This window comes from Ursus americanus, chromosome 6 (assembly GCF_024610735.1).
Source record: "Ursus americanus isolate L20-20 chromosome 6, mUrsAme1.1.p, whole genome shotgun sequence".
NCBI lineage: Eukaryota > Metazoa > Chordata > Mammalia > Carnivora > Ursidae > Ursus > Ursus americanus.
This window is the reverse complement of record NC_142132.1, coordinates 25,918,176-25,945,465: the sequence shown is the minus strand read 5'-3', so window position 1 is coordinate 25,945,465 and position 27,290 is coordinate 25,918,176. Positions and strand designations below refer to the sequence as shown.

The 27,290-nt window shown below is 59.5% G+C and overlaps 2 protein-coding genes across 11 annotated transcripts; one reads left to right on the top strand and one right to left on the bottom strand.

Moving 5' to 3' along the window:
- The first annotated feature begins 2,036 nt into the window (after positions 1 to 2,036).
- On the top strand, positions 2,037 to 9,891 carry NFKB2 (nuclear factor kappa B subunit 2). Of its 8 annotated transcripts, none has more exons than XM_045802977.2 (23): positions 2,037 to 2,187; positions 3,529 to 3,621; positions 3,898 to 3,979; positions 4,098 to 4,138; positions 4,405 to 4,503; positions 4,583 to 4,734; positions 4,946 to 5,052; positions 5,138 to 5,296; positions 5,586 to 5,690; positions 5,817 to 5,902; positions 6,001 to 6,139; positions 6,368 to 6,496; positions 6,632 to 6,841; positions 6,920 to 7,061; positions 7,480 to 7,594; positions 7,686 to 7,899; positions 8,052 to 8,221; positions 8,349 to 8,451; positions 8,580 to 8,731; positions 8,861 to 8,930; positions 9,143 to 9,315; positions 9,440 to 9,551; positions 9,642 to 9,891. In XM_045802977.2, exons 2-23 carry the CDS (start codon positions 3,601 to 3,603, stop codon positions 9,761 to 9,763), a joined length of 2,703 nt encoding a protein of 900 aa, XP_045658933.1. In that variant the 5' UTR covers positions 2,037 to 2,187; positions 3,529 to 3,600; the 3' UTR covers positions 9,764 to 9,891. The 8 variants fall into 8 exon arrangements, with proteins under 8 accessions (XP_045658933.1, XP_045658932.1, XP_045658937.1 ...); XM_045802976.2 differs by having other exon boundaries at positions 9,639 to 9,891; XM_045802978.2 differs by having other exon boundaries at positions 2,054 to 2,187; positions 4,082 to 4,138; positions 9,639 to 9,891.
- Positions 9,892 to 10,009: 118 nt separating this feature from the next.
- PSD (pleckstrin and Sec7 domain containing) lies at positions 10,010 to 27,278 on the bottom strand. 3 transcript variants are annotated; one of them, XM_045802975.2, is made up of 17 exons: positions 25,187 to 27,278; positions 23,212 to 23,948; positions 22,829 to 22,931; positions 21,976 to 22,336; positions 20,791 to 21,231; positions 19,381 to 19,575; positions 19,136 to 19,216; positions 18,817 to 18,929; positions 18,246 to 18,304; positions 18,050 to 18,139; positions 14,006 to 14,049; positions 12,453 to 12,643; positions 12,298 to 12,368; positions 12,032 to 12,189; positions 11,715 to 11,859; positions 11,289 to 11,432; positions 10,010 to 10,822 (listed from the first exon to the last, which is right to left on the bottom strand). In XM_045802975.2, the coding sequence occupies exons 2-17, from the start codon at positions 23,863 to 23,865 to the stop codon at positions 10,592 to 10,594; spliced, it is 3,081 nt and encodes a 1,026-aa protein (XP_045658931.1). In that variant the 5' UTR covers positions 23,866 to 23,948; positions 25,187 to 27,278; the 3' UTR covers positions 10,010 to 10,591. The 3 variants fall into 3 exon arrangements, 2 of the variants coding, with proteins under 2 accessions (XP_045658931.1, XP_087718878.1); XM_087862752.1 differs by having other exon boundaries at positions 23,212 to 27,278; XR_015724740.1 differs by lacking the exons at positions 10,010 to 10,822; positions 12,453 to 12,643 and having other exon boundaries at positions 11,295 to 11,432; positions 23,212 to 27,278.
- Positions 27,279 to 27,290: the final 12 nt, after the last annotated feature.

Sequence of the window (27,290 nt, the reverse complement as noted above, 5' to 3'; positions counted from 1 at the left end):
CATCTAGGGGCTCTTTTAGAGGCAGTCATGGAGACTGAAAGAATGCATGCCAATTCCAGCTGGTAGTTTATGAGTGCTTTGAAAGGACAGTTGTAATCACTGGCAAACAGCACAGGCTCACTAAGTTGGAGTACACCAAACTAACCTCATTTTGTCTTGATTTAAGGGTTTAGGATCTGATTTATCAGGGGAATGTAGTAGACAATATCCCTGGATTTCAGCAAAATTTTTGGTGGTGTCTTATGATATTCACTTGAGAGGCTCACAGTGGGATGGAAAGGCCTGCTTTGTTTTATATCAGCTTAAGGAAGAACTTCATCCCAGAATTAATAGACTGGGTATTTTGAATTCTCTGTCCCTTTCTAGCTGTTGTATTTGGTCACTACTTCACGTCTCTGAGTCTTAATTTCTTCATCATTAAAGGTTATATTTACCTCCCTAAGCGTTGTCGGGAGGAAAAATAAGAACGTATACTAATGGTACCTTAACACAGAACCTGCCACATTCCCTTTGCCAGCAAGATGAAGAGGAGGGGGAAGTAACAGGAAATAGCTCCTATCAAGGGCTGTAACAGTCTGCTTTTTAAAATGCAGACCTCTGCAGGCCTGTACTTCCATTATTAAGGCTGAGGGCAGAGGCCCCCGGGGGGCTCAGTAGGTTGAGCGTCTGCCTTTGACTCAGGTCATGATCCTGGGGTCCTGGGATCAGCCCTGCAGCTTCGGGCTCCCTGCTCAGTGGGGAGTCTGCTTGTTCCTCTCCCTCTGACCCTCCCCCTTGCTTGTGGTCTCCCTCACTCTTTTTCTTTTTCTTTTTTTTTTTTAAGATTTTATTTATTTTATTCAACAGAGATAGAGACAGCCAGCGAGAGAGGGTCAAGCAGGGGGAGTGGGAGAGGAAGAAGCAGGCTCATAGCGGAGGAGCCTGATGTGGGGCTCGATCCCCCAACGCCAGGATCATGCCCTGAGCCGAAGGCAGACGCTTAACCGCTGTGCCACTCAGGCGCCCCTCCCTCACTCTTTTTCAAATGAATAAAAAAAAATCTGTAAAAAAATAAAAGAAGGTCAGGGGCAAGCTGCTTGGAAAATCTGAAACAAAAGGCTGTGTTCTACCATAAGCCTAAGGGAGGACGACTCCAAGAATGGAGCTTGCTCATGGCACCTCCTAAAGAGAAACTACCTATCACAGATCTTCAGCCTCAGAGTCAGTGCTTTACGAAGTCCTGCACTGATCTTGCTGCCATTGAAAATGTTCAAGCGGAGTTGGGAGCTATATAAAAGACAATTTCCTACACTGGAGGAAGTTCGAACCGTTAAGATTTTGGATGCCTTTTCAATTCTAATATTCCAAATCTCTGTAATGGATGAGCAAGACCCGAGTCTCCCAGATGAACACCTCATTTACCTTCCCTGGCGCAGAGCTCCGGAGCTCACGTCTGGAAGTCTGGCCCCCTGTGACCCTGCCATTTATAGAATAAGTTTCACGTTCAGATGGTCTCTTGCGGCTGGGGTGGGGGTGGGGGGATGGGGGGTGGGAACAGAGTAAAGGAGACTGAACGTGGATTATGGAGTCTCCTGGCGGCTCCAGAGAGGCCGCCAGATGGCGCCCCGGGACCGACTGCAAGATGAACTTCCTTCCTCTTCCCCCAACTTTTCCCGGCAGCGGGGCCCCGCTCCGGGCTGGGGACCCGAGGGCTGGGGCCCGCCACCTTCCCTCTGGGATTCCCCGCCTTCAGAGGTGGCCAAGCGTTAGACGCAGCATAAGCCGAGTAGCAGCAGGGAGTGCCAGCTGTCTGAGGTAGGCTGGGTGGGTGAAGAGACCGGAGCCGGGGCCCCTGGCCGGGGGATACCGCTCGGTCCGCGAATCCAGCCTCGGGCAGGTCCCCCTGCCAGAGCTCGAGCTTTAGCTGACCATCATCCTACCTCCCGGCTCCCCTGCCTGAGCTAATATTTCTCCTCTAAGGGGCGCGCCTGAATCGCTCCGGATTGGCTGCACGAGTCCGGAGTTAAACTTTCAGCCAATGAAAAAGGTCACGGGGCGTGATGCACAGAAACGTCACGGGAATTCCCCCCTCCCGGGGGTGGAAAAGGGGCTTTCCCGGCTGGAGCCCTGGTGGCTGTGGAGAGGTGTCAGGACCGGTCCGAGGTGGGTCGGGCCGGGAGAGAAGCCGGAACCGGAGCCGCCGCCGCGGTGAGTGGCCGGGCTCAGACCCCTGAGTGGCCGGGACACGGGGAAGGGCGGAAGGAGGGCCCTTAACTGACGGAGTCCCAGGGCTGGAGAGCGGCGTATGCACGCACGCACACACAGAGCACGCACAGGAACAAGACAGACAGCTACCCAGCGACATCCTTGTACAAAACACACACAAAACAAAACAAAAAACCCACGCGGACCCATACGTGCACCTATGCGTATGCTAGCGATCGCACAGCATTGTCCATGTACTCAGACTCGCACACACGTACACGCAAACATGCTCACCCATGCACAGGTGCCTGGACCCAAACCCTTCACGCACAAATTCAGGTATGTTCACCTGTGTCCTTACATACCAAGACATACTCAGACACGTCCACACTGAGAAGTTTAAGGACGCTCACCTGTACACAGCCTTGCTCACTGGCACACGCGTACTGACACCACACATACACAACGTTCACGCAAGCACAGGGGACGACACACACTCTATACCTGTGATAGAAACACACACTAGAGACACACACGGCCATGGGACTGGGGCAGGGGACGTGGGCACCCAGAGCAGGGGCGGTGTGGGAATCCAGTGACTGTTGAGATGTTTCGGGGAGAGGGAACAGAAGAGTCCATCCCAAGAAGGAGACAGCCTTCCTTCCCCCGCCCCACGGCCCCAGAGTCCGTTCTCGGGGCAGAACCCCGGGGGCCCCCCACTGGGAAGAGCCCCCGCCTACAGGCCTTCGGAAAAGAGGCCTTCCTACAACAGGAATGTCCCCCCAAAAGCCCCCGGGTGAATCAGCCGTGGCCTCCCTCGGGGTAGAAAATCCCAAGGTTGCTCCAGGACGGGGGAGGGGAAGGGGGCAGGAGGCGGGCCCGGCCCCGGCCTAAAACCGTCCGCCAGATTTGAAGGACCCTCCAGTCCCCGGCGCCTGCCCTGGCGTGAGGAAGGGGGCCCAACCACCAGGGGCGCTTCCCTGGGTCTGGCTGCCCCTCTGCCCTCAGAGAGGCTACAAGGAGCTCAGAGGCCAGCAACCACCTCGCGCCCCTCCCGCTGCGGGGGCGTGTCCAGTGACGTCATTTCCAGGCCCGCCCCCTCCGGCCCCGCCTCCCCCTGGTATTTTCGGGACTTTCCTAAGCTGTTCTAACTTTCCTGCCGCTTCCCCGGCCCAGCCCAGCCCAGCTCCGGATCTCGCTCTCCACCGGATCTCGCCCGCCACACCCGGACGGGTGGCTGGAAGAGATCAGACCCTCCCCCAAATCTGGGTCCCCCTCGCCCCCCCAATCCTGTCCTGATCTGTCTCTCCCTCCCCCGCCACTCCCCCCAACCCCCCACCTAAGGCGGGCGCCTGAAACTCTGGGAAACAGAACCCGGCCGGAGCCACCAGACAGAGCCGGGCCTAGCCCAGAGACATGGAAAGTTGCTACGACCCAGTGAGTCACGCCTCCTGGCTCTAAAGCCGGCCGGCTGCCCCCACGTCTGTCTGTTTGTCTGCCTGTCCGTCGGAGTCCCCTCTGCTCCCCTACACCTGTAATCCTCTCTGATTATCTCAACCTGCTGGTCAGTTTGTCTGCCTGTCTGCAAACTTCTTCCAATAGGAGCTTTCTTACGGGCCTGAGGAGGAAAGGGAGTGATTACTCAGGGCTGGGAAGTGGAGGGGTCAGGGGTGGTTCAGAATCAGTTGCCACCTCAGTCTGTCTCCAAACCAGGCTCTGGATGGCATGATTGAATATGATGACTTCAAATTCGACCCGTCCATTGTGGAGCCCAAGGAGCCAGCCCCAGAGACAGGTAAGTTCCTCACCTCTCCTTGTCTGGGGGGGTGGGGTGGGGGTGGGCAGGAGCATGTGCCCTCTGCCTGGGGGATGGGCTCAGAAATCATGGCTCAGCAAGGCCCCTCTGTCCCCAGCCGATGGTCCTTACTTGGTGATAGTGGAGCAGCCTAAGCAGGTGAGTGAATGGAAGGGGGGGCATTGAGATGACTTCAGCTTTGGGGACAAGTGGGGTAAGTCGTAGTTGGGTGGCCATGGGGAGGGTCACTGATCACAGAGGCCACGTCAGGTTGGAATGGTTGGCAGCTGCTAATCACAGTGGTGGCGTGGTCCAGGAGATACTGCCAGTTATTATGGTCACTGCTGGCTGGGAGTGTGGCTGGCTTGGGGGGGGAAGGGAGGGTCTCTCCTGTTCACAATGTCAATCTGCCCTGGGACATTCAGCGAGGCTTCCGATTTCGATATGGCTGCGAAGGCCCCTCCCATGGAGGATTGCCAGGTGCCTCCAGTGAGAAGGGCCGGAAGACCTATCCCACAGTCAAGGTGAGTCAGGATGGTGCTGGCGGGTGGGCTAATGGACACTGTGTTCGGGGGCATTACTGACAGCCCTCACCCCTCCCAGATCTGTAACTACGAGGGACCAGCTAAGATCGAGGTGGACCTGGTAACGCACAGTGACCCGCCTCGTGCTCACGCCCACAGCCTGGTGGGCAAGCAGTGCTCGGAGCTGGGGGTCTGCGCCGTGTCTGTGGGGCCCAAGGACATGACTGCCCAGTAGGTGCCCCCTCGTTGCCTGCCAGTCTTAGGCCCCAGCCCACTTCTGTGAGCTTAGCGTCTGACCGAGGGCCCAAAACCCAAGGCCCCAAGTAAAAACCAGGAAAGCGTCCTGGAGGAAGTAGGGCTGAACTGAGCCCTGGCAGTGGGGAGGGTGCCTCAGGAGGAAAAAACTGCCTGCAGAGCCTCTGACTGCCCCTCCCCCACCCAGATTTAACAACCTGGGCGTTCTGCATGTTACCAAGAAGAACATGATGGAGATTATGATACAAAAACTTCAGAGGCAGCGACTCCGCTCCAGGCCCCAGGGCCTTACTGGTATGGAGGGAGGAGGGGTCGTGGGAGGTGACCATGGAAGCAGTAGAGAAGGAGCGCAGGGGTCACGTGTATGTCCACTGCCCAGAGGCTGAGCGGCGGGAGCTGGAGCAGGAGGCCAAGGAGCTGAAGAAGGTGATGGACCTGAGCATTGTGAGGCTGCGCTTTTCTGCCTTCCTTCGAGCCAGCGATGGCTCCTTCTCCCTGCCCCTGAAGCCAGTTATTTCCCAGCCCATCCATGACAGCAGTGAGTATCCTGATCATCTGGGGTGCCAGGCCTAGGTGCCAGAGGGAGTGTGGGGGGCAACCTCAAGCTGTGGAGTCAGACAGGCCTGGGTTTGAATTTGACCCACCACATAGAAGCTCAGCGACCTTGAGCAAGTCATTTCCCGAGCATGGTTTCCATCTTGGGTAAATGAAGACACCAGCAATTCCTGTACCTCTTGTGGTTGTTAAAATAATACAAAGCACCTGGCTTCATAAATGGGACCGTGGCCATTATGTCATTTCAAGTAATTGATATCCCACCCCCACAGAGTCTCCTGGGGCCTCGAACCTGAAGATTTCTCGAATGGACAAGACAGCTGGCTCTGTGCGGGGTGGAGATGAGGTTTATCTGCTTTGTGACAAGGTGCAGAAAGGTGAGGCTGGAGCCCAGGCTCGGAGCTAGGGACACTGGGTGTCAAGATGGGGAGCCAGGGCAGCGCTAGGACAAAAGGCCCTGGAGATTCTACTAGGAGCTGTGGCCAAGCTTGTTTTCCCTATAGATGACATCGAGGTTCGGTTCTACGAGGACGATGAGAATGGATGGCAGGCCTTTGGGGATTTCTCTCCCACAGATGTTCATAAACAGGTACCCTAGGGCCAGGGCCAGGGCCGGCGGGGGGGGGGGGGGGGGGGCTGAACTAGGCCAAGGCCTAGATAACCTTATGTCCTCCAACCCCCTGCCAGTATGCCATTGTGTTCCGGACACCGCCCTATCACAAGATGAAGATTGAGCGTCCTGTAACCGTGTTCCTGCAGCTGAAACGCAAGCGTGGCGGGGATGTGTCAGACTCCAAACAGTTCACCTATTACCCTCTGGTGGAAGGTGGAGCTGGGCTGAATGGGGGGAGGGAGGGAGCCCTGGGCTGGAGTGCCCCAGAACTAGATCAGGGGACCCATGAGTCAAGTCAGGAGTGGGGAAGGTCCCAGGAAAAGGTGGTCCTAGGAGACCGCCCGAGGGCTTTTGGAGGGAGGGCCATGACCAGACTAGGGACAGAGCGCTTGAGGCGTGGTGCATAAATTGGGTTAACATTTCATTTCCCTCTGGCCCCAGACAAGGAGGAGGTGCAGCGGAAACGGAGGAAAGCCTTGCCCACCTTCTCCCAGCCCTTCGGGGGTGGCTCCCACATGGGTGGAGGCTCTGGGGGCTCGGCTGGGGGTTATGGAGGAGCTGGAGGAGGAGGTGAGGGGCCGCTGATGGCGGGAAGGGGGATGGAGGAGGGAGGGGTAAGGAGGAGAGAAGCTGGGGCGTGGGGGGTAGAAATCTGGGAGAGTCCTGCCTGGTGCCTCCTACCCACAGACCGGCCTGTATCCGCAGGTGGCAGCCTCGGCTTTTTCCCCTCCTCCTTGGCCTACAGCCCCTACCCGTCGGGCTCTGCCCCGATGGGCTGCTACCCCGGAGGCGGGGGCGGGGCGCAGATGGCCGCCGGGGCGCCTGGCGTGGATGCCGGGGAGGAAGCAGCAGAGCCGAGCGCGTCCCCCCTAACCCTCCAGCGCGAACCGCAGGCCCCGGACCTGCTGCAGCGAGGTACAGCCTCTTGAATCCGGGCGGTCGGGACGCTGCGGGTGGGGACCGAGCCCGCGCCCACGCCCCTGTCGCCCCCAGCCCGGGAGTACAATGCGCGCCTATTTGGCCTGGCGCAGCGCAGCGCCCGAGCCCTGCTCGACTACGGCGTCACCGCGGACGCGCGCGCGCTGTTGGCGGGACAGCGCCACCTGCTGACGGCTCAGGACGAGAACGGAGACACGTAGGTGGGCGGGCGGCCGGGCGGGAGGCTGGGGCTCCCAAGGCCAGTCAGGGACTTGGAGCGCGAAGGAAGGTTGTGGGGTGCGGGGTGGGGAAGGAACCTGCAAAGAGCCAGGGCTGTGGAGTCGGACAGACCCGGTTCCAAGTCCGGCCTCTCTGTGTACCGGCTGTGCTCAAGGTACTTGATCTCGCCCCACTTCAGTTCTGTTGGCTGTTAAGAGAGCACAATGATAGGACTCACATACTTACTGCACAAGGTGCTCGGAAAGATTAAGTTCAGGTGCAGCGACGCCCTGGGAGACGTCTGGGCTCCACAAGCTCCAGGGACGGAGATCATGGAGGTGGTGGGGTTTTGCGGGTAGAGGACGCTCTGAGTGGCTGGGCTTGCTAGGCCACATTCTCACTCTCACATTGCTCAGGCCGCTGCACTTAGCCATCATCCATGGGCAGACCAGCGTCATCGAGCAAATAGCCCACGTCATCTACCACGCCCGGCACCTCGGTGTTGTCAACCTCACCAATCACCTGCACCAGGTGAGGGGCACCTCGGGTGAGGGGGCAGGAGTTGGAAGGCGGGTGGGCCGAGGCCAGGGGTGGACTTGGCTCATTCTGCCTGTGTCCCCAGACGCCACTGCACCTGGCAGTGATCACCAGGCAGACAAGCGTGGTGAGCTTCCTGCTGCAGGTGGGTGCGGACCCGGCACTGCTGGATCGGCACGGAGACTCCGCAGTGCACCTGGCTCTCCGGGCGGGTGCCGGTGCCCCCGACCTGCTGCGTGCCCTGCTGCGCAGCGACGTTCCCGCCGTGCCCCAGCTGTTGCACATGCCTGACTTCGAGGGTGAGTTCATCACCTCATCTGGACCAGGGGGCAGAGGTGGGGACCAGGGTGGGCACCTGGTGAGTGCCTGGTGTGAACATGAGGTGTTGAGGTCAGCTGGTCAGGGGGCCACGTTGGGGTCTCAGCTATAGGCTGAGTGTCTGTGTCCTTAGGCCTGTACCCAATACACCTGGCAGTCCGTGCCCGAAGCCCCGAGTGCCTGGATCTGCTGGTGGACAGTGGGGCTGAAGTGGAGGCTGCAGAACGGCAGGGGGGCCGAACAGCCCTGCATCTAGCCACCGAGATGGAGGAGCTGGGGTTGGTCACACATCTGGTCACCAAGGTGGGACTGAGGATTGCTGAGGTGGTGGGGCCAAGGGTTGTGGAACCAAAGACGGTGAAGATGCAGGGGTGGGGGCGGCCGGCCAGTCCGTGGGTGCTGTGATCAACCACTCCCTTGCACCCCACAGCTCCGTGCCAACGTGAATGCCCGCACCTTTGCGGGAAACACGCCCCTACACCTGGCAGCTGGACTGGGATCCCCCACCCTCACCCGCCTCCTTCTAAAGGCTGGTGAGTCTCATCCTTGGAGCATATGGACAGGGCTGGGGGGAGGGCAAAGGGGTGCCTCCCATTCCCCCCCTTTGCAGTTCTTACTGCGGGCTCCCATTGTACCTCCTCACAACTACCTCCCTCCCCAGGTGCCGATATCCACGCAGAGAACGAGGAGCCCCTTTGCCCACTACCTTCGCCCCCCACCTCTGGTAGTGACTCGGATTCTGAGGGACCTGAGAGAGACACCCGAGGCAGCTTCCGGGGCCACACACCTCTTGACCTCACCCGCAGCACCAAGGTGAGGCTAGCCAGGAACAAGAAGCACCAGGGAATGGGGTACCTGGGCTTATGGCTGGGGCCCAGAGGAGCTGGCACCTGGGCGTCAGCACTGGGGTGGGAGGTCACCAAACTGAGGCTGTCTCCCCAGGTGAAGACCTTGCTGCTAAATGCTGCTCAGGACACCACCGCACCCCCGCTGACGCCGCCCAGCCCTGCAGGTGAGAGCTCCTCACCCACTGCCAGACTGCAGAGCCCTGCTCACAGAGGCCTCTTCTTTAGAACCTCTGAAGGAGGGCTCCCTTGCTCCATCGCTGTTGCCACCCACTGTCCCGGTACCGTCTGCCTCATCTGTCAGATTCCCATGAGAGAAAGATGCCTGCCTGGGTCCATCTCCGGGCATAAGACACATCGGCATGTGTGTCCCTATCAGGGCCAGAGCCGCCACTTGAGGATACAGCCCTACAGAACCTGGAGCATCTGCTAGATGGGCCAGGGGCCCAGGGCAGCTGGGCAGAGCTGGCAGAACGGCTGGGGCTACGCAGTCTGGTGGACACATACCGGAAGACCGCCTCGCCCAGTGGCAGCCTCCTGCGCAGTTACAAGGTCGGTGGGTCCCCACCCCCTGCTCCAGGCCTGGCTTCTTTCCCCTGTCTCAGATCTCAGGTGCTCCCTTGGCCCCAGGCTCCTGATCACACACTCCAATCTCCTGCCTCTTCCTTCTCCCCAGCTGGCTGGTGGGGACTTGGCAGGCCTGCTGGGTGCCCTGTCTGACATGGGCCTGGAGGAAGGAGTGAGGCTGCTGAGGGGCCCTGAGGCCCGAGACAAGCTGCCCAGCACAGGTAAAGGGGTCCTACCTGGAACATAGATCCGGGCCTGGAGGGTGGGAGGCCTAAGACCTTGACTGTTCCCTGTCCCCACTCGCCTAGCAGAGGTGAAGGAGGACAGTGCATACGGGAGCCAGTCGGTGGAACAGGAGGCAGAGAAGCTGGGCTCACCCCCTGAGCCACCAGGAGGGCTCTGCCATGGGCACCCCCAGCCTCAGGTGCACTGAACCGCTGCCCACCTACCAGCCCCTCCCTGGGCCCCTCTGTACAGCATCCCTGCCTGTTCCAGTTCTTATTTAACACCCCATGCCCACCCCTCAGTTGGGGCAAATAAAGGATTCTCATGGGAAAGGCAGGGGACACAGCCCCCTCTCTAACTTATGGCAACCCCTGATGTGACTCTTGTCCCTGGAACCAGCTGCCTACCCTGGCCCCGAGCCAGGTACTGGAGAGAGGAGAAGGAGGCCCAGCCAGCAAGTCCAGAGCAGTTTTAATGGGAGTGGAGGCTGTACAAAGGGCAGGGCCCACTGAAGGAGGGAAAGCAAGGCCATGCTGTCCCCAGACTTGTGTAGGGGGGGGCCTAGGCATGGATACCCTTCCTCCACCTCTGGAAAGAGAGAGGGTGAGCCTCAGGGAGGAAGGAGGGAAAACCAGCTCAGCCCCAACTCCTGGCCTCTGTCTGAGCCAGGCCCCAGGACGGAGGGGGATTGCTGGTGTCGGGTGGGGGTGGTCTCAGCAGAAAGCAGAAACGTCAGGCCTCCCCCCCCCCCAAAAAAAAAAAAAAAAGCATCAAAAGTCCAAGGGGCCCTGGCCCCTCCCCCCCCGTACGAAAAAGTGCAAAACATTATCACAAAATGGGGGGCTCAGAGGGGCCCCTAACATAGGCTCCTGAGGCCCATGCCCTAGCCCTGCCCTGCCCCGGACACCGCGTCCGGCGCGGTCGGGCCCTGGGCCAAGGGGCCCTCATGAGTGGCCCGAGGCCGGCCCGGGCTCAGGCAGGGCTGTGTCATGCAGGTGCCCAGCGGGCGCCAACCCCCCACACTCCTACCCTCAACTCAGAGCTTCCACCGCCCACTGCTTGCTGCTGGGCGAGGCTCTGAGCCATGACCCTGAGCCCGGGGCTGGCTGGAGGGGTTGGCCTGCAAGGAGGGGCTGGAGTGAGGTGGGGGGAGTCCGTCCTCCGTGCTCCCGGCCTGGGCCAGTGCTGCCTCTACCGCATCCAGCTCTTCGCTGCCTGCCTTCAGCTTGACCCGAAGCAGTGCTGCATACGTGCCATAGCGGGATTTCTGAGGTAGAGGGGCAGGGGCAGTGAGCCTGCTCTCCGCCCTCTGCCCAGCGCACCCCCGTCTGGAGAGAAAAGCTAGGAGACAGCAGGTTCTTGCCCACCTCTGAGGCCCCCAGAGCCCCCACTGTGACATGATCCCTTAGTAAGTTGGTCACCCTCTGTGGGCTCTCTTGACGCTGCATATTAGAACAGCTAATGCTTCTGGAGCCTGGACTAGAGTTGCGAACAGTGAGCACTGGACAGACCTCATCTCGCTTCGTTAGCCTAGTGGGTACAGAATGTCATCCCCGGCCCACGGAAGAGGAAACAGGCTCAGAAGGGTTAAGCAGCCTGCCCAAGGTCACCCAGCTGGTCCTCTTCTCCTACAGTCCATGCCCTTAACCACTAGCCCGAGCCCATATGTGGGAGCAGTGAGGGCCCGCTGATGGAGGAAGGAGCTGCAGAGGCGCCAGGGCAGGGAGGCTCACCTCAAACTCCAGGTAGGCCTCCTTCTGCCGCTGCTCCTCGGCCTCCTTGCCCCGGGCCTTCCTGCCCAGTCGCGCAGCCCGGTGCTCTCGCAACTCGCTTGCCATGGCCTTCAGCTTGGCCTCGTGGGTCCGCACCTGCTCCTCCTAGAGGCCGGGGGGAGTGTAGTCAGGGTCACTCTAGTACACTGGGTGCCTTTGTGCATGGTTTTTAAAAAGGTGCCCCATCCTTTGGATGAGCAAAGCACCGTGTCTGGGTTAACGCCTTGGCAACTGGAGTAGAGACTGGGTTCCAGCCTTCACTCACCCCCACAGCCAGTGTTCTGGTGTGGTGCACGTCTACAGGATCACCCCCGGCAGCCCCGGTGCAGTTGGGGGGGCCTGCCCCACTGCATCCCACTGGCACCAGGTGGACGGAGCTGGGGGTACCTGGGAGAGGCGGGTGGCAGCGCTGGGCAACAGAGGGCGGCTGAACTTCCTCTGGGAGCTAACAGCAGCTGGGAAGGGGGGTGCAGAGAACATGGCAGCCACCACATTGATGCGAGTGATCCAGGACTGCATCTGCTCCAGGCTCCTGGGGAGACAACACGGCCACTTAGGACCTGGGCCCAGGGTTCCTGTCCCGGGACGCCTGTCCTGGCTCAGGGTGTGGCCTGGGAAGAAATGAGGCCATCCAGGGACAAGGGAGGGGAGGAAGGTGGGAGTGGGGCAAAGGGGTCCAGGACGGGCAGGAGGAGGGCACTCACGGGGCCTGAAAGAGGAAGACCCGCCAGTCTGCTGTGCGCAGGTAGAAGACGTGGGGCCTCTTGCTGTAGTCGCTGGCGCGCGTGGCCAGTGCGTGGTGGATGCTGATGGCATTCTTTAGCTCTGCCTCTGAGAGGGCCTTCCCCGGCTGGTACTCCTCCTGCAGGGGTGCCCATCTTGTCCTGGCCACGGTCCCACCGGGCCGGGCCCGGCCCACCCACACTCCCCTGAGCCGGCTCAGCCCCAACCCCTTGGGCTGGCCCCGCACCTTCTGCAGGTAGAGGATCATGCCCTTGAGGATCCCGTGGAAGCTCTTCCAGCCCCGCTTGCCCCGAGGTGCTGGGAGGAAGGAAGACAGGTCAGGGGGCCTGAGACGGGCCCCCTCCCCTCCATCCCCCAGACCCTCCCCACCCGGCCACGTACTCTTCCTGCAGTCAGGGTCTGCGTGCACCTTTCGCACCAGGGCCCCATGCTTGTAGACTGCAGCCCCAGGCTCAGGAGTCAGGTCCAGGAAAGGGCTGGAGCCGCTGCCACTGCCCCCGCTGACCCTCTTGATGACCTTGGGGTTGGGGTCGGCCAACTCAGACAGAGAGCGTCTCAGCTCCTCCTCGTCTCTGCAGGTGTGATCACCTCAAAGGGGGCTGGCCTTGCAGCCACAACCCCCCCTCAGTCCTAGCCTCTGCCCCCCCCCCAGGAAAGTGCCCCCTTGTCTGTGGAGGGAGTGGGGGAATGGCCCCTCTCCCAGGGTGTGGCTCCCCTCAACCCGAGGCTCCTGGAGCCTTGTCTCCCACCTCAGATCAGATCTCCCCAAGGGTAGCTGTGCCCCCCTGCTCAGATGAGGATTCCTCCAGGTATTTAGGTTAGAACTCCCAAGGGTAGGGCCTTCACCCTCCCTCATCCTTTCTGTCTCTGCACATACACACACCAGCCCTCATCCCTTTCTCCACTAGGGCGGACGCACATCTGACTCAGCGGTCTCAACCACACCCAGCAGCATGCCTTGCTCATAGTTTGTTGGCCAAATGGCAGAAGTAGCTTCCCAGTGGTCGCCTAGTACCTCTTGGTCAGCAGGCCCTGCTGGGTACCATCTAGAGAATCAGGTTCTACCCCATCACTCTGTTGATGGAGAACCTGCAGCAGCTCCCTGCCGCCCCCCACAGAGAGCGTGTGCTACATCCCCGCCAACGCTGCCTTTTCCTCCTTCCGCTCTCCGGCCAGCCACGCTGCCTCCTCTCGGTCTCCCCACCCCACACTCATTTCAGCCACCACATATTTCTTCCCAAATATCAACTTCCCTCTCCCCAAATGCTTCCCCTCCTTCAAGGCTTGCCCCAAGTCCCAATCTGCACCCCAGTCCTGAGCTCTGCCTCCTCTGAGGTCTTCTCTCCTGCCGATCGGGAGCTCCCAACCCAACTGATCCATGACTGGACTCAGCAGACACCAGCAAGTATGAGTGATCTCTGACGGCTAAATGAGACTCTCCCCCTCAGACTGGGGGGCCCCAAGGCTAAAACTGGACCTCCTCCCTTAGTCTGGACTCCTCTAAGACTTCGAGTCTCTTTCCACTGAGGCTGCCAAGAGTAGACAGTGTGGTCCCTTGTTCTATGACACTCTGGATTCCCTAGGACCCAAGAGGGGGCTCTACCTCCAGAGATTTCTGCTTTCCCACTTGGGTTGCCAAGGGACCTTCCCTTTTTGTTTCAGCACTCCTCCTCCCAGGCCCGCTGACAGTGGCCACCCACCTCAGCCTAGCTTGTCATAACAACCCAGCTGAAGAAAAGACACAGATCCCCAAGTCCAGGCAGCCATCTCCAAAGAAGGAAGTGAGGCAGCCTCAGTGCTTCTCATGTCCTCACCCTCCTCCCCTGCCCCACAGCCCAGCCTGGACTCACAGGGCCTGCCTCAGCAATCGCAGCCTCTCCAAGCAGCCCCTTCCCCACAGCCCAGCTCCCTTGTCACACAGCCCCAGGACTCACATGGCCCACTGCAGCTTTTCGTTCTTGATGGAGCTGTACAAGGCCTGGGAAGGGAGGAACAAATCAGGCAGATATAGGTCACTTGGGGAGGCAAACCATGTACCCCATGCCAGAGCCCTGAGCCCTCCCTCCTAAGGGCAGGACACAAGGGCGGGGGCAGCTGGGTGTGATGACCAAGAACACAGACTCTGAAACAGTATTAGGACACAGTACTGTGTCACTCTTGCTGCAGGACTTTGGGCAAGTGTCTGTGGGGAGAACAAATGTAGTAACAGGTGTGTAATGTAGAGCAGGCAGCCGGCACGGGGCACCCAGGCACAGGGGGGATGCATTTTAAATGGCAGCTGCTGTTATTATCCTTGCAGTTGTTATTGGGAGGGGTCATCCCGCCCAGATCCTGGGTGGGAGAAGCACAGCGTTGGAAGGAATAGAAAAGAGCATCCCAAGAAGCTCTCCTTTCCCCAGTCGTGTGCCTTGGCCTGTTTCCATAGGATAAACCCACACAGAACATATGGGGAAACTGAGGCCCAGCCATAGGATTCACCCCCCTCACCTCCCTCTCTGGCTAGCAGAGAACACATTCTCGCGGCTCCTAACGCCTGGGCAAGCTGAGCACTTCCCCAGCCCAGACAGCCCCAGCAAGTCTAATGCCCGGGTGGGTGAGCCCCCCGCCCACACACATCCTTCATGTTACTGGGGAGTGAACACTAGTCTAAAAAGCAGAAGTTTTAGCTTCCAAACCCTGCACACCCCAAGCTCCCTGTGCACTGAACCAGTCGCTTCCCCTCTGTACAGTTGTCATGGGGGATCCGTGGGGGCCTGGGGATGGTAGGGTAGAGAATGGGCTCCAGGAGTTGCATAGGGGACCCCTCTTCTTGGGAGTGGCCTGCAGCATGGGTCCATAGCAGCACCTCCTATTGTGGGGGCGACTCCACCAGCCTGTCTGTGAGTGGGTGTGTCTCCAGCATGTGCGTGCTGGGCTAAGCGTGTGGCGTGTGATGCTGCCTGCGTGATTTGGGTGCAGTGGTGACGTCGGTGCCTTCTTGGTGATGGGACACAGCCCCCCACCCCACCACCGGCATACCACGGTCTCTGACTCTCTCACTGCTCACTGTTACACTCAGCCACAAGGCTAGCCCAGCATCCCACACGTGCACATCCTGTCCAGGGGCGGGTACATCCCACAACCTCCACCCCCTACACAGCACAACCCAGCTTTATGCACACGCAGCCCTCCCAGCCCAAGCCCGGCAGAGCCTGGACCCTAAACCCACACTGTCCAACTCTGGGCCAGGAGGTTGAAGTGGCCACCCACATCCAACCTGTCTCCAGCCTTCCAGTTCATCCTCTGTCCCGCGGAGGACCCCCTTTGGCCCACAACCACGTCTTCCTTCCAAAGTCCTAAACCCTATCGGTGAGCCCCATGTCCTGCTCCCAGCTAGAAGACCCAAAGACCCTATGGTCTGAGATGCCCACCTTAATCTGGGCCGTCTGTGCCCTTCCCCCTCCAGTCCATGCCCACTCCTGGCTACCCATGGACTCTGTCCCTGCTGGGCTCGGCCCCCCTCAGTCCGACCGATGCCCCCTCGGCTCGTGCCACCTTTGGTGCCTCCCTCACACCGCCCCCTCGGCCGCGCCGCCCTCCACAACCCCCTCGGCCGTCCCCCCAGCCTGGCGTGGGCCGCGGCCCCAACGCCCTCACCGCCTTCTTCTTCTTGCGGCTCTGCAGGCGGCTGACCACCAGGTCGGTGTAGAGCACGGGCTTGAGACTGCGCGAGCGCTGCGGCCAGCCGTAGCACAGGGTCTCCGCGCCGCGGTGGGTGCGCCCGTAGCGCACGGAGCACAGCGAGCGCGAGCGCAGCCGCCCAGCGCTGCTGTGGATGCTGTTGACACCGATCATGCTGGCCCGGCCGGCGCGCCGCGGCCCCCGGCCATGCCCCCGCCCGCCCTCGGCCCGGACGGCCCGGACGGCCCGCGGACGGCTCCCCCGACAGCCGGCGCGAGCGGCCCGGCCCGAGCCCGGCCCGGCTCCCCACCGACGCACAGAGCGCGCGGCGGCGGCGGCGCTGTCGGCTCTGCGGCTCGGCGCGAGCGGGAGGGGGCCGCCGACGGGGAGGGAGGGCGAGGGCTGGGGGCGGGGACGGCGCAAAATGGAGGCGTCCGACAGCGCAGGGGCCCGCGGCGCGCCGCCTTGGGGGCGGAGCCTCAGGGGCCGGCCGCGGCCCGGGCGGGAAGGTGCGCGGCGATGGGGTTAGTGGCGGTGGCGCCGGGGTCCCCCAGCCCCTCGTCTGCGAAAGAGGGCCGACCCTGTAGGGTCTGCAGCTCCCTCCTGGCTCGTCAGGGTGGGGGGACCAGGGGCGGAGGAGGTCGGAACTCGTCCCCTCGGCCCCTTCTCCCCGCCCCGAGCCAGGACAGGCCACGCAGGAGGGACGGCGCAGAATGGAGGCAGCCATGGAACCGCACCAGCCTCGGCCAGCTCACCCAACCGAAGATAGCTCAAAGGCCCGAGGCTATACCCCAGCTCACGTACACACACCCCAGTTTACAGACTTACACCCCAGCTAACCAGATCACCAATCCACACTCACCCCCAACTCACAGACACTGCAAGTTGAGATGCACGTCTCAGAATTTAGTCTTGAACTCATACAACCCCTGCTCGTCATAAATCAGACAGCCAATTTGCAGATACACACCCTAATACACAGAAACACCCAACGCACACCCCAACACAGATATACTCTCTAAATCGTAAGCCCTTTAAGCACAAACATACCCCAAGGCAAACCCCCGATTTATCAACACCCTAAAGTGTATGTATGTATATATACATATATATATATATATATATATATATATATATATATATATATATATATATATATATATATACGCACGCACACAACTCAAGCATACACCCCAACTCTTTGACACCCCAAACTCACAATGGACACCCCCCCCCCACTCTGATACATTCCCAAACTCAGAAGCCCGACACACCGCAAGCTCACAGACACACCCAAGGACACTCCTATGCAGTCACATGTATGTGATGGCCCAGAGACCCCTTTGCCAACCCTAGAGGTTTCAAATGAGTCCAGGCCTCCCTGCATAGAACCAACGGATCAGGGAAAGGAGTGAATCTACAGGACAGGACACCCTCTCCTCCTCCCATGCATACCAGTCCCTGTGTAGCTAAATCCCTCAACTGCTGGCATGTGGGAGCAGGGCAAGGGAGTCAGAAGAGCAGTGTCTAGGGGCGCCTGGGTGGCACAGCGGTTAAGCGTCTGCCTTCGGCTCAGGGTTAAGCGTCTGCCTTCGGCTCAGGGCGTGATCCCGGCGTTATGGGATCGAGTCCCACATCAGGCTCCTCCGCTATGAGCCTGCTTCTTCCTCTCCCACTCCCCCTGCTTGTGTTCCCTCTCTCACTGGCTGTCTCTATCTCTGTCAAATAAATAAATAAAATCTTTAAAAAAAAAAAAAAAAGAAGAGCAGTGTCTAGTCCCAGCTTGAATGTAACTGGCTCTGAGACCTTGGAAAAGCCTTTGTCCCTCTTGGGCCCCTCCATCTCCGGGTCCCTCCAGCACAGGGGTACCAGAAGGGCGTTTGTGGCCATATATACTGGGGTAAGGGGTGGAGGGGGAGGAGGCAAGCAGTGCACCTGTGTGTCCCCGCCTTATGCTGAGACCCTCTCATCCTCAGTGAACACTAGAGGGGAGCACTTCAGGCAAATGCAGGGTCCAAGGCCGCCTGATCACGGGTTTTCGAGAGCCGTCTCCCTTCCCCCCCCCCCCCGCTGTGCACGGCCAAGACTGCACTTGGCCGCAAGCAGTGCGCATGTTCAGGGGAGCCTGCTTGTGGGGGTTGGGGGAGGGGGCGGTCCCCAAGCTGAGTCACGAGAGCCCAGGCTCCAGCAGCAGGAGCTGGGGGCCGGCAAGCCCCTCACCTCACCAACCTCCACGCTACCGACAGGTCCCCATCCCTCCCCTCCAGCAACCTCTACCCTGACCCGTCCCCCTTCGCCGCTCCCCCCCCCACCCCCACCTTGAGCAGCTCCCTGGGGAAGTCTCCGCCTTCATTGAGGCCCTCCAGGTTCCCGATGAAGTCTCCGCAGGTCATGCGCTTCCCAATGTTCTAAGTGAGGGCACAGAGGCCTGTGAGGGAGGCCTTGGGCCTCAGGCCTTGAAGTCTCTGGACGTGGTCTGTTTTCTGGGCTCCCTCCCGCCAGCCCCCCACTCACATGGCCGTGGAGATCGGTGTTGAGTAGCATGAGGGCGCAGGTCAGCGTGTGCGCACCGTCTAGGGGAGAGTTGACATTCAGCCTCGGCCACTTCCCAGGCACTCTTCCCACAGCTATCTTCCCCAGCCTTCCAGTTTATCTCCTGACCCCTCTGGCCCACAATCATACTTTTGCAAGTCCTGAACCCCACAGTGAGCCCCACCTCCTCCTACCAAAGCCCTTTCTTTTCCCTTTTCCCCAACACCCACATGCCTCTGGGAGTATGCACTACACACAGGCCAGTGCGCCCCTCACAGTTATGCTGCCTGGTGCAGCCAAATCACATTGTATGTGGACAGTGGCATGCGAAGACACCTGCTCTTGATTGTACACACTAGACCCTAGCAATGCTTGCCCACATGCACATTTCCACATTCATGACGCCACGTCAGCACTGCACACACACATGCTCACGTGCCTGCAAGCTTGTGCATGCATTCACCCCGACACACGCTCGTGCTCCTGTGCACACACACTGTGCCCATGTGCCTTGGTGACTAGCTGGGAAAGCCCTGTCCCCTGGCTTCCTCACCCTCTGAGGACAGGGCTCCGGGATTGCACTGGAAGTATCTCTGGGAGAAGTGGGCCAGCACGCGCTCCCGTTCCTGCGTCTCACCCATTAAGGCCAGCTCCTTCAGAAACACCCTGGGGAGTGGGGAAGAGGGAGCATGTCACCCCTACCTGAGGTCCCCTAACCAGGCAGCCCCAGCTTTTGGCCATGCCCAGCCAGCCTGGGAAGGATGACGTCTAGGCAGCTTAGAAGACTCACAGGGGCTCCGGGGAGGCACCACGGAGGTCCTGCATACCAGGCCTGGAGAGTGGGGGCTGACCTCAAAAGGCTTAACACCCACCTGAGAGCTTGGTCCAGAGTCATGCCCGTGAAGACAAAGAACTTGAGGTACTCGCCAGCCACAAGTTTGCTGAAGTCATTGCTGTGGGCAGGGCAGATAGACAGGTGGAGTCTCAAGGGAAAGGGTCAAGGGGCCAGGTGGGGTTACCTACAGAGCTGGGGCCGTTAGATAGAGGGCATGTGGAGGTGCTGCCCACAGGACGCATCCCCTCTCCCCCCCGCCTCAATCCCAGCCAATGACTTTACTTCTTGCCCAGGTGCCGGGCCACATCAGCCTTCCTGAAGCCGTCTAGTCGGTATAGCCTCTTAGCTAGGCGCTGCGCGGCCTCCAGGTCTGCTTTCTGCCCATTGGACAAGGTGTCTGTGCTTCCCAGGGCCAGCCGCTCTGTGCTGTCCAGCTCTGAGTCTGAGTCGGACACCAGCTGGCTCAGCGGTGGTTCGCTGCCAGGGTAGAACAGCAGCTCAGAGGTGGGGGCAGTCCCTCTGAGGCCATTCAGATCCTTCCTCTGCCTCCAAACCCGAAAGACAGAGATGGGGAGTTTGGGACACGGGGAAGGCATTTTTCTTTTCTCCAGAGAAGGACACTGTACAGGTTCCCTCTATCAGCTGATCCCACCTTTACCATCTCTCTGTAGAAGTCCTCCATCAAATTTAACCCACATCCATCTTTCTCCTGTGGCAATTTTGACTGCTTTCCAAAGCACCCTATGGAGTTCGCTATTAGGCACAGATTTCCCATCTTCACATTGGCCCTACTGAGAACACAGTCCTCTATCTCTGAGAATATGGGCAAAAGTGGGATATAGAGAGGCTGCCAGAGTGGAACAGTGGAGGGTCAAACAATGATTTGAGGGCAGCAGGGATGCCTTCTCACTCCTATGTCTGTCTTTTCTGGCCTTTTAAAAGGCAGAGGAGGCTCCCCCTTGGGCCTTCTCTTCCACCCACAAAGAGGCAGGCTCTGGGGTAGAGGGGAATGCGGGTCAATGTGCACCCCATTCATCCCCTGTCTCCTCCTCCCCTTCCCTTCCCGCCATCGCAGCTGCTCTACTCGCAAAGCCACCTGTCACCCCAGAGACAGAGGCCGGAAACTCCTGGTTGCTAGGCAACCCTGTCTCCCTGGCCACCCCCTCCTGTTGCCATGGCTTCCGTGACTGAGAGGGTAGCTGGCAGAGGGAGAGCAGAAAGGTTAGACTGGTGAAAGGACTTTCTGGAGAAGGGTGAGAGGCTCCTGACCGAAGAGGGGAGGCGACAAGGGAGGGAGGCAATGGGAGAGGCTGGTGGCTCCATCTTTGGAAAAAGACTCCAGGCTGGGTGGGGTAAGGTCACCAGAATTCTAAGCAGATTAGAGGCTCTGTCTGGGGAAGGAAGGGCCTTCCTAGAAAGAAAGGAGGGTACTTTCTGAGGACTCTTCAATCCTGAATCATGGTTTTTCAAGTCACTGGATTTGAGACCGAGGGGGGTGGGCTGTGAGGGGCTCCCACTCACAGCCAATGGCAGTAGTCCCCCAAATGGAAAAGCAGACATCTACATCCCCTAACCACTCTATCAGGGGTCAGGAATATAAACTGCATCTTGGCAGTCAGGCTCTTTCCCTTGGAGCAGCTGTTCCTGGGGCCCTGGCGACCTCAGTTCTGAGGAACCAAAGGAATCACTCACCTGCCCAGGGGTGCCGCCCCCAGCCCAAAGCTGTCTTCTGAGTGGCAGGGACTAGGGGGCTCCCTCCCTGAGGCCTGCTTGGCTCCAGCCTCTGCCTCCTCTTCCTCCCCTCTCTGTGTCCAAGGCCCGTCAGCAGCGGAGCTGGTACCAGAATCTGGCTCAAGAGGTGCAAGTGGGGCGGGAGCAGGCGGGTCAGGCCGGGGGGCAGGGGGTTGGGGAGGCAGCTCAAAGGTGAAGAAAGGGCTCTGGGTTGGGCCAGGTGAGGCCAGGGCCTCCAGCGAGGCAAGGCTGGTGTAGGAGGTGCCCTTGGCTCGGTGTGACTCCAAGATGGCTTCAAACACACAACTGAAAGAGTCAGGCCCATCAGCCGAGGGGCTGGTCCCAGGTAGAAAGGGCACAGGCGACTTGAGAGGCCCAGGGTGAGGCATCCGGGTGCCTGGCCTGCAGGGGCAGGGAGAGTCTCTGATCAGGGGCCCAAAGGACAGCTCTTGGGTAGCATTTCATTGAATTCTCATATGACTCTGTGAAGGGGATTATCACCGCCTTTTCACAGGCCCCCAGCCCTCTAAAAAAGCCACCTGTGTAGGGAGTCCCCACTACAGCTTCACCAAGCTATTCAATGCCCCTGAGGCAGCCCAGCCTTACCCGTCCCCAGCACCCAATCCCTCTCCTCTCTTCCTCCCTGCTAATCTCCCTTTCTCCTCCTCCTTCTCCTTGATCCTCTCCCCTCCTGCCATCCCATGTCTATTTCTGGCAACATCTTAGGAGAAGAAGATGAGGCTCCAAGCTGCAGTGGGGTGTGAGACGGAGAGGAAAGCCCCCACACTCCCCACTCTCCTGCCAGGATCCGGATTGATGCTCCCATGCCCCCAGGCTTGATTCTGGCCCCTGCCCTCTCACTCTACCTCCTGTTCTTCACTAGAACCCCTTTTCTCCTCTGTCCTGGCTGCTCCTTACCCTATGGGCTCTTGCTGACACATACCCCACCCCCCACATTCCCAGCATTCTGGCAGGCCTGGGGCCTCTGTCCAGAATCTCCTGCTGCATTGCCCTGTCAGCACCGCTAGCTTGGTCCTGACCCTCCCAGTCCCACCCTCATCTCCATTCCAGTCCCTCTGACCCCAGCTCTGCCTTTGGGGCAGCTCCAAGGAGCAAGCCACAATCCTTTCCCAGTCCCACACTCACCGGGCCCCCTCTGAAGCCTCAAACACCTCATCGTCCACTTCCTCTTCCCCACCTGCCTCGTCCTCGTCCTCATTTCCACTGCCCAGGCTGGGACAAGGGCCAAGGAATGGACCGGAACGTGGAGCAGGTGGGCAGGCAGTGCCAGGTGGGCCCTCAGAGCTGGGCTGACTCTCAATGGCCGAGTCAGCTTCCTCCCGCTCAGCCAGCACCTCATCGATGTCCGTCTCGCGGTAGCACCTCAGGGGTACCGTGTCCAGGTCCGTCTCGGAGTACTTGGCTGCTCGCCCCACAGCCACCCCAGAGCCCTGCCCTGAGCCCACCCCAGGTGGAGATGGGGGGGCCTGCTCTGGGGGCTTAGCACCTGCAGTATGCATAGACATCCTGGTCAAGAGGTTATCCTGGTCAGCTCCCTGTCTTGATTCTGTTCTAGGAAGGAGCTCTTTCCCGCTGCTCATATTGGCAGGAAGTTCTTTCACTGTCTAGCCACCATTCTTCCTGCTACAAACTCAGCTTATTCCTGGTGCCAGTGAAGCCTGTTTCAAATCAAGTTCTTGTCAAATAACTTTGAGGGGTCTGAGGGAGACCAGCTTCTTTTCTACTTCATAGAATGACCCTTGCCATCCTGCCATCCCCTCTCTCCACAATCTAGCTTCCTCCAGGTGCCCAACCCAGCCATGATCCCCTGACCCTCCATCATAACACAGATGGAAAGTTTGAGGCTTGGAGAGGCATTAGGCAACTCATGAGCCCAGGAAATGATTGCGGGGAGGTTTAAAGGAAGGCTCCCTACCATGCCTCAGCTGCTGTGGAGAAGGCCCTGCCCTGTTCCCCTTGCCTCAGTCCAGGATCTTACCTGAGCTTGGGGGGTCCAGAGAGCCATAGAAGAATTCCCATTTGGCTCGAGCAATTCTCTGGGCATGAGAGGAGACTTCCCGGGGGGAGGACCAGGTGTCCCCCTAAGCCAAGGAGGGAGAGATAGACACAAGCACCCAGAGATAAAGCCACACATACAAAGACACAAGAACATGGGACAGAAACACAGACAGAAAAACACACAGGGACAGATATAAAGGTGCCGAGGCACAGGGACAAACATGGAGGGCAAGAAAGAGACAGATTTAGGTAGATTGAAGAATTCAGAGTGAACAGCTGACAGGCCCAAAACTGCCAAAGAGCCAACCCTTGCCCCTTTGCTGGGGCTCTGGGGTTTCAGGGAACCCAAGGGAGGTCGCATACCTGGTTCAGGAGTCCAGTGTCAGCAGGTCCTGGGAATAGCTTGGCCAGGTGCTCAGAGGGTCCCCCCAGCCCATTGGGGAGAGAAGAGTAAAGGCCATCTACCCCAACCTGAGGTTGGGCTGGTGGCCCATGTATAAGGCCCTGGCTGCCAGGCAGAGCTGAGCCTCCTCTGGCTGGGAGTGGGTCTGATGTGGATGCCTCTAGCCGCAACTTCCGATTGGAGCCAGGCCCAAGGGCTGGGGTGGGCCTGGGAGGAGAGACCCCACCCAGGTCCCAGCTCCGACTCAAGCCTCCAGGAGCAGGTAGCCCATTTAGTGGCCTCACGCTGGCCTTCTCCACAAAGCGGAATATGACCACAGAGCTCCGAGCTCCTGGTGGGGGCTGCCCAGTGGGTGAAGAGGGTGCCCAGGGTGAGGGAGCAACACGGGGTGAGGGAGGGCCACGCAGGGGTGTACAGGGTGCTGTCACACGTCCCAGCTCCCGGCCTCGGGGACCTGGACCTGCCACCCGCCGTAGCAGGGAGCCTGTGCTGCCATACATGCTGGCTGGGGGGCTTTGTGGCACCGGGCCTTCGGGGAGCCAGCGGCGTGGGCATCGTGGTGGGGAGATGGCACAGTCGCCCTCCGAGCAGAAGCGCATGGCACCCTGGGCCATGCTGGGGCCGGGGGTCAGGCTGGGGGGGCAGGGATGGCGAGGCCAGGCGGGGAGTAAGGGGGCAGCATGCTCTTCGGACAGGCCTGCAAGAGAGGAAGGGGGAGCAGGGGGTGAGCTGCAGGGAAGGTGGATGGGCAGGAGAGCACAGACAGGGAGGGGAAAGCGGGGTGGGGCATCTGAGAGCCAGGGGCCTAGCCCAACCCGGGAATATGGCATCATTGATCCCACCCCTAGAAGTGATCAGGCCTCCTACTTGGGCTACTTCCATGGAAGCCTGAGGAGAAAAGAATCGTATCCCCAATAGCCCCCTGGCTCCTTCCCTTCTGTCTGGGGGCCCTGAGCATCACCCTGGGAGGAGAAAGGAAGCTATTTCAGAAGTTGAGTGAGTTCAGAGTCCCTGTAGCATTTTGGAGCTACTTCTGGTGGTGAAGGGGGAAGGCTGGTACCCCAACCTCTGGACCAGGAGTGTCAGCCAATCAGAACCATCTTACAGCCATGGGTCCCCCACAGTCTCTCTTAGGGAGGTCCCTCACTGAGTAAGAGAGAACTCAGGCCTCCTAGAAGGAAAGGCAGGAAGATGGGGGGGGGCTGTTATATAGGGACTATGAGGGGCTGAGAGGCATATGGTGAAGGGGAGGAAAACTGAGGCTCCTACCCCAATGTATACATGCTGAACGGGAAAGGGACATTTTTGTTCTTCATACAGGTACACACACACACACACACACACACACGGACAAATAATGTCAGTACACAGTTAAACATATTCATAGGCAATACCTCCTGTACATACAGACCCAGGCACACACACACACATTGCCCAAAGACACACCCTCATACACTCTCACAGTCATAACAAATATGCGTGTAATGGAAAGGCACATGCTTATTTTACACACACACACTGTCATCAAACAAGAACACACAAAGAGACACCCAAATATACACACAGGGCCTCATTCTCCAATGCACACAGACACAGGCGTATCAGACACTCACAGAGACCTACTAGTCACAACCACACACAAATACAGATGCACCTGCACACACATACTTAAGCCGGAGCACACACCCTCTCCCCCAACCCCCACCAGTCACCTGTCTCTGGGTGGGAAGGCTGCACCAGACCCTGTCCCTTCCTTCCCTCTTAAGGGAATGACAGATCTTGTCCAGCCCTTAAACGGGTAAAGGGGCCTCTGGTGGCAAAGCAGGGTAGGGGCAGAGGTCAGGAGCAGCAGCCCTACCAGGCAGGTTTCTGAAGCTCAGCGGGGGCCCAGGGCATCCCCACTGCAGCTCCGACTGGAGCTGCCTCAGTACTCACCGCTGCTCGCCTGGAGCTGGGGCCGAGGAGAGGCGGGGAAGAGGCTGGGCCCAGCTCAGCTGTGAAGGCAGCGCGGCTCCCGCTTGCTCCCGCTTGCTCCAGGCCCGCCTGCCTCTCAGTCCCTCCCCCTCCCCCCTACGCGCGGCTTAGGCAGAGCTAATCCCCCCACCCACCCCCCGCCCTTTCCCGGGGCCCTGAGCCCCGGAGGCTGGCCCCCCTTCTCGACGCTAGGTCCCCGCTGGGCTCTCCCGCCAACCTGAGACCCGCCCTGACGAGGGGGAGGATGTATGGGACCCCCGGTTCTGTTCCCAAGACCCTCACGTGCCCCACCCCAATCGTGTCCTGGTCCCTTTCCTCCACCGCCCCCTGAGCCACACGCCAGACCCAGCGGCACTCGCGTGTCCCGCTCCAGACCCCACGCGTGTCCCTAGGAGGTTGCCACATGACCTGTTACATGCCACACGCGCTCCCGCCCCCACGAGCACGCGGCCGCGCCAAGCACACCGTATGGGTGTAGACCGGACCCGCCCCCTAAATCCAGGAGACCATTAACTTATGGGAGAGAGATCTAGGAAACACTGTCTCAAACCCTAAGGGGTTCTGCGTTTCGGACCCAGGAGACCCAACCCTGACCACTCGCCCAGGATGCAGCAGGAGGGATGCTAGTCAGACTTTAGAAAGAACTTCCTTGCTGCCTGAGTTAGGTATCCTGCCTATCTGAGGGTAAAAGATTAGACGGGATGATGCCGGGAGTGGAGGAAGTGGGGAGCAGGCAACCCTTGTACCCTTGGCCAAGGTAGAAGGGGGCCCAGCTATTTTAGGAAAGCACTGCCAGAGTTACTATGGCAACTGCTCTCTTTGGGAACGCCAGGGCATGCAGGTGGTGACCTCGGAAGGAAGAAGGGGTCTATTCGGGCAGTCAGGGGGCGCGAGGACGTGCGCGGCGGGGGCGCGCGGGGCTCACCGCGGGGCTCACCGCGGGGAGGGGCGGCGCGGGCTCCGCGTGGTGCTGAAGGGGACAGCGCCAGATTTGTCGCACTGCGCAGGCGCAGAGGCGCGAACAAAGCAGGGAGGAGGAGGAGGCGCGCGTCGCGAGGTGGTGCGCGCCTACAAGGCTCTATCTTCGCGGAGGTCGGTCCTCCCAACTACCCCCTCCCCAAGCAGGCTAAGGAAGAGGAAGCAAGTCCCTCACCCAAGTTAACCCTCTTTGGTCCTTCCCCGCTGCTGGCTTCTCCCTTCTTGCTGCATTGGGGGCTGGGGGGAGGGTGGAAGGGATTCTGGGAAAACTAGGATGCCTGAATTCTCAATCGCGACTCGCTTGACCCTGGACAAGGCGCGTCCTCTCCAGGGCCTCGGTTCCATCTTTAAAATGGAGTAACAGCACAGAGCTGCTCACCTTGCAGAAGTGCCCGAAGCCCTGATGAAATAATGGATGGGAAGCAGTTTTCGTTATGCAGAGGGAGATGAAGTGGCTGCACGAAGGGAGAGCACAGCCCTGCTAGGGGGCAGCTCTCGGCGACAGCAGTAGCCCTCAGCGTCCTTCACACCCTCCCCACCAATGGATGATGGGTAAAGCACTGCTCCGGGGGTTCCCCGGAGCGGACCCTGGAACCAGGAACTGCGGACGCGGTGAGAGGGCGGCCCAAAGTTTGAGCCTAGAGTTCTGGGACATCACTGCCCCAGGGCGGGCCCAGCCCCAAACCCCACAACTAAATCCCCAGGTCAACCGAGAAGCGGTACTCCTGGTGGGCTGAGCCAAGCACTCGTTCTTCTCAGGACTCTAGACCTCCTGGGGAAAAGATAGGGACCCAGCTGGAGAGATAATCCTTCTTAGCGCCCCCTATGTCTCTCCCCTCGAGGTGCAAACCCATTCCAAATCGTCCGGGAGTGGAAGGGGCTGGACACCTCTATACTTCATAACTAACCAGGAATGAGACGTTTGGGCAAGTTTGCTTGACGAAGAAAGAAAAATTCTAGCTTCGCCCACTCTATTCATTCAAAAATTACTGGGCACCTACTACGTGCCAGACGGTAAAATCCTGGATAGTTTCTCCCCATTTTTCAAAGTCGCTAAACGCGACCAGAGGGCAAAGAGTAGGCCCAG

What these genes read in the sequence shown, in the direction of transcription:
- NFKB2 (XM_045802976.2), top strand. Translation starts at nt 3,601, where the DNA reads ATGGAAAGTTGCTACGACCCA. An exon ending in GGAGCCAGCCCCAGAGACAG is followed by an intron (nt 3,980 to 4,097) that starts GTAAGTTCCTCA and finishes CTCTGTCCCCAG; the next exon opens with CCGATGGTCCTTACTTGGTG. An exon ending in TCACACATCTGGTCACCAAG is followed by an intron (nt 8,222 to 8,348) that starts GTGGGACTGAGG and finishes TGCACCCCACAG; the next exon opens with CTCCGTGCCAACGTGAATGC.
- PSD (XM_087862752.1), bottom strand. Translation starts at nt 24,084, where the DNA reads ATGATGCCATATTCCCGGGTTGGGCTAGGCCCCTGGCTCTCAGATGCC. An exon ending in CGGAGCCCTGTCCTCAGAGG is followed by an intron (nt 18,305 to 18,816) that starts GTGAGGAAGCCA and finishes ACTCTCCCCTAG; the next exon opens with ACGGTGCGCACACGCTGACC. An exon ending in GTCTTCCTCTTTCAGGCCCC is followed by an intron (nt 11,860 to 12,031) that starts GTGAGTGCCCTC and finishes TTGTCTCCCCAG; the next exon opens with GAGCCTGGAGCAGATGCAGT.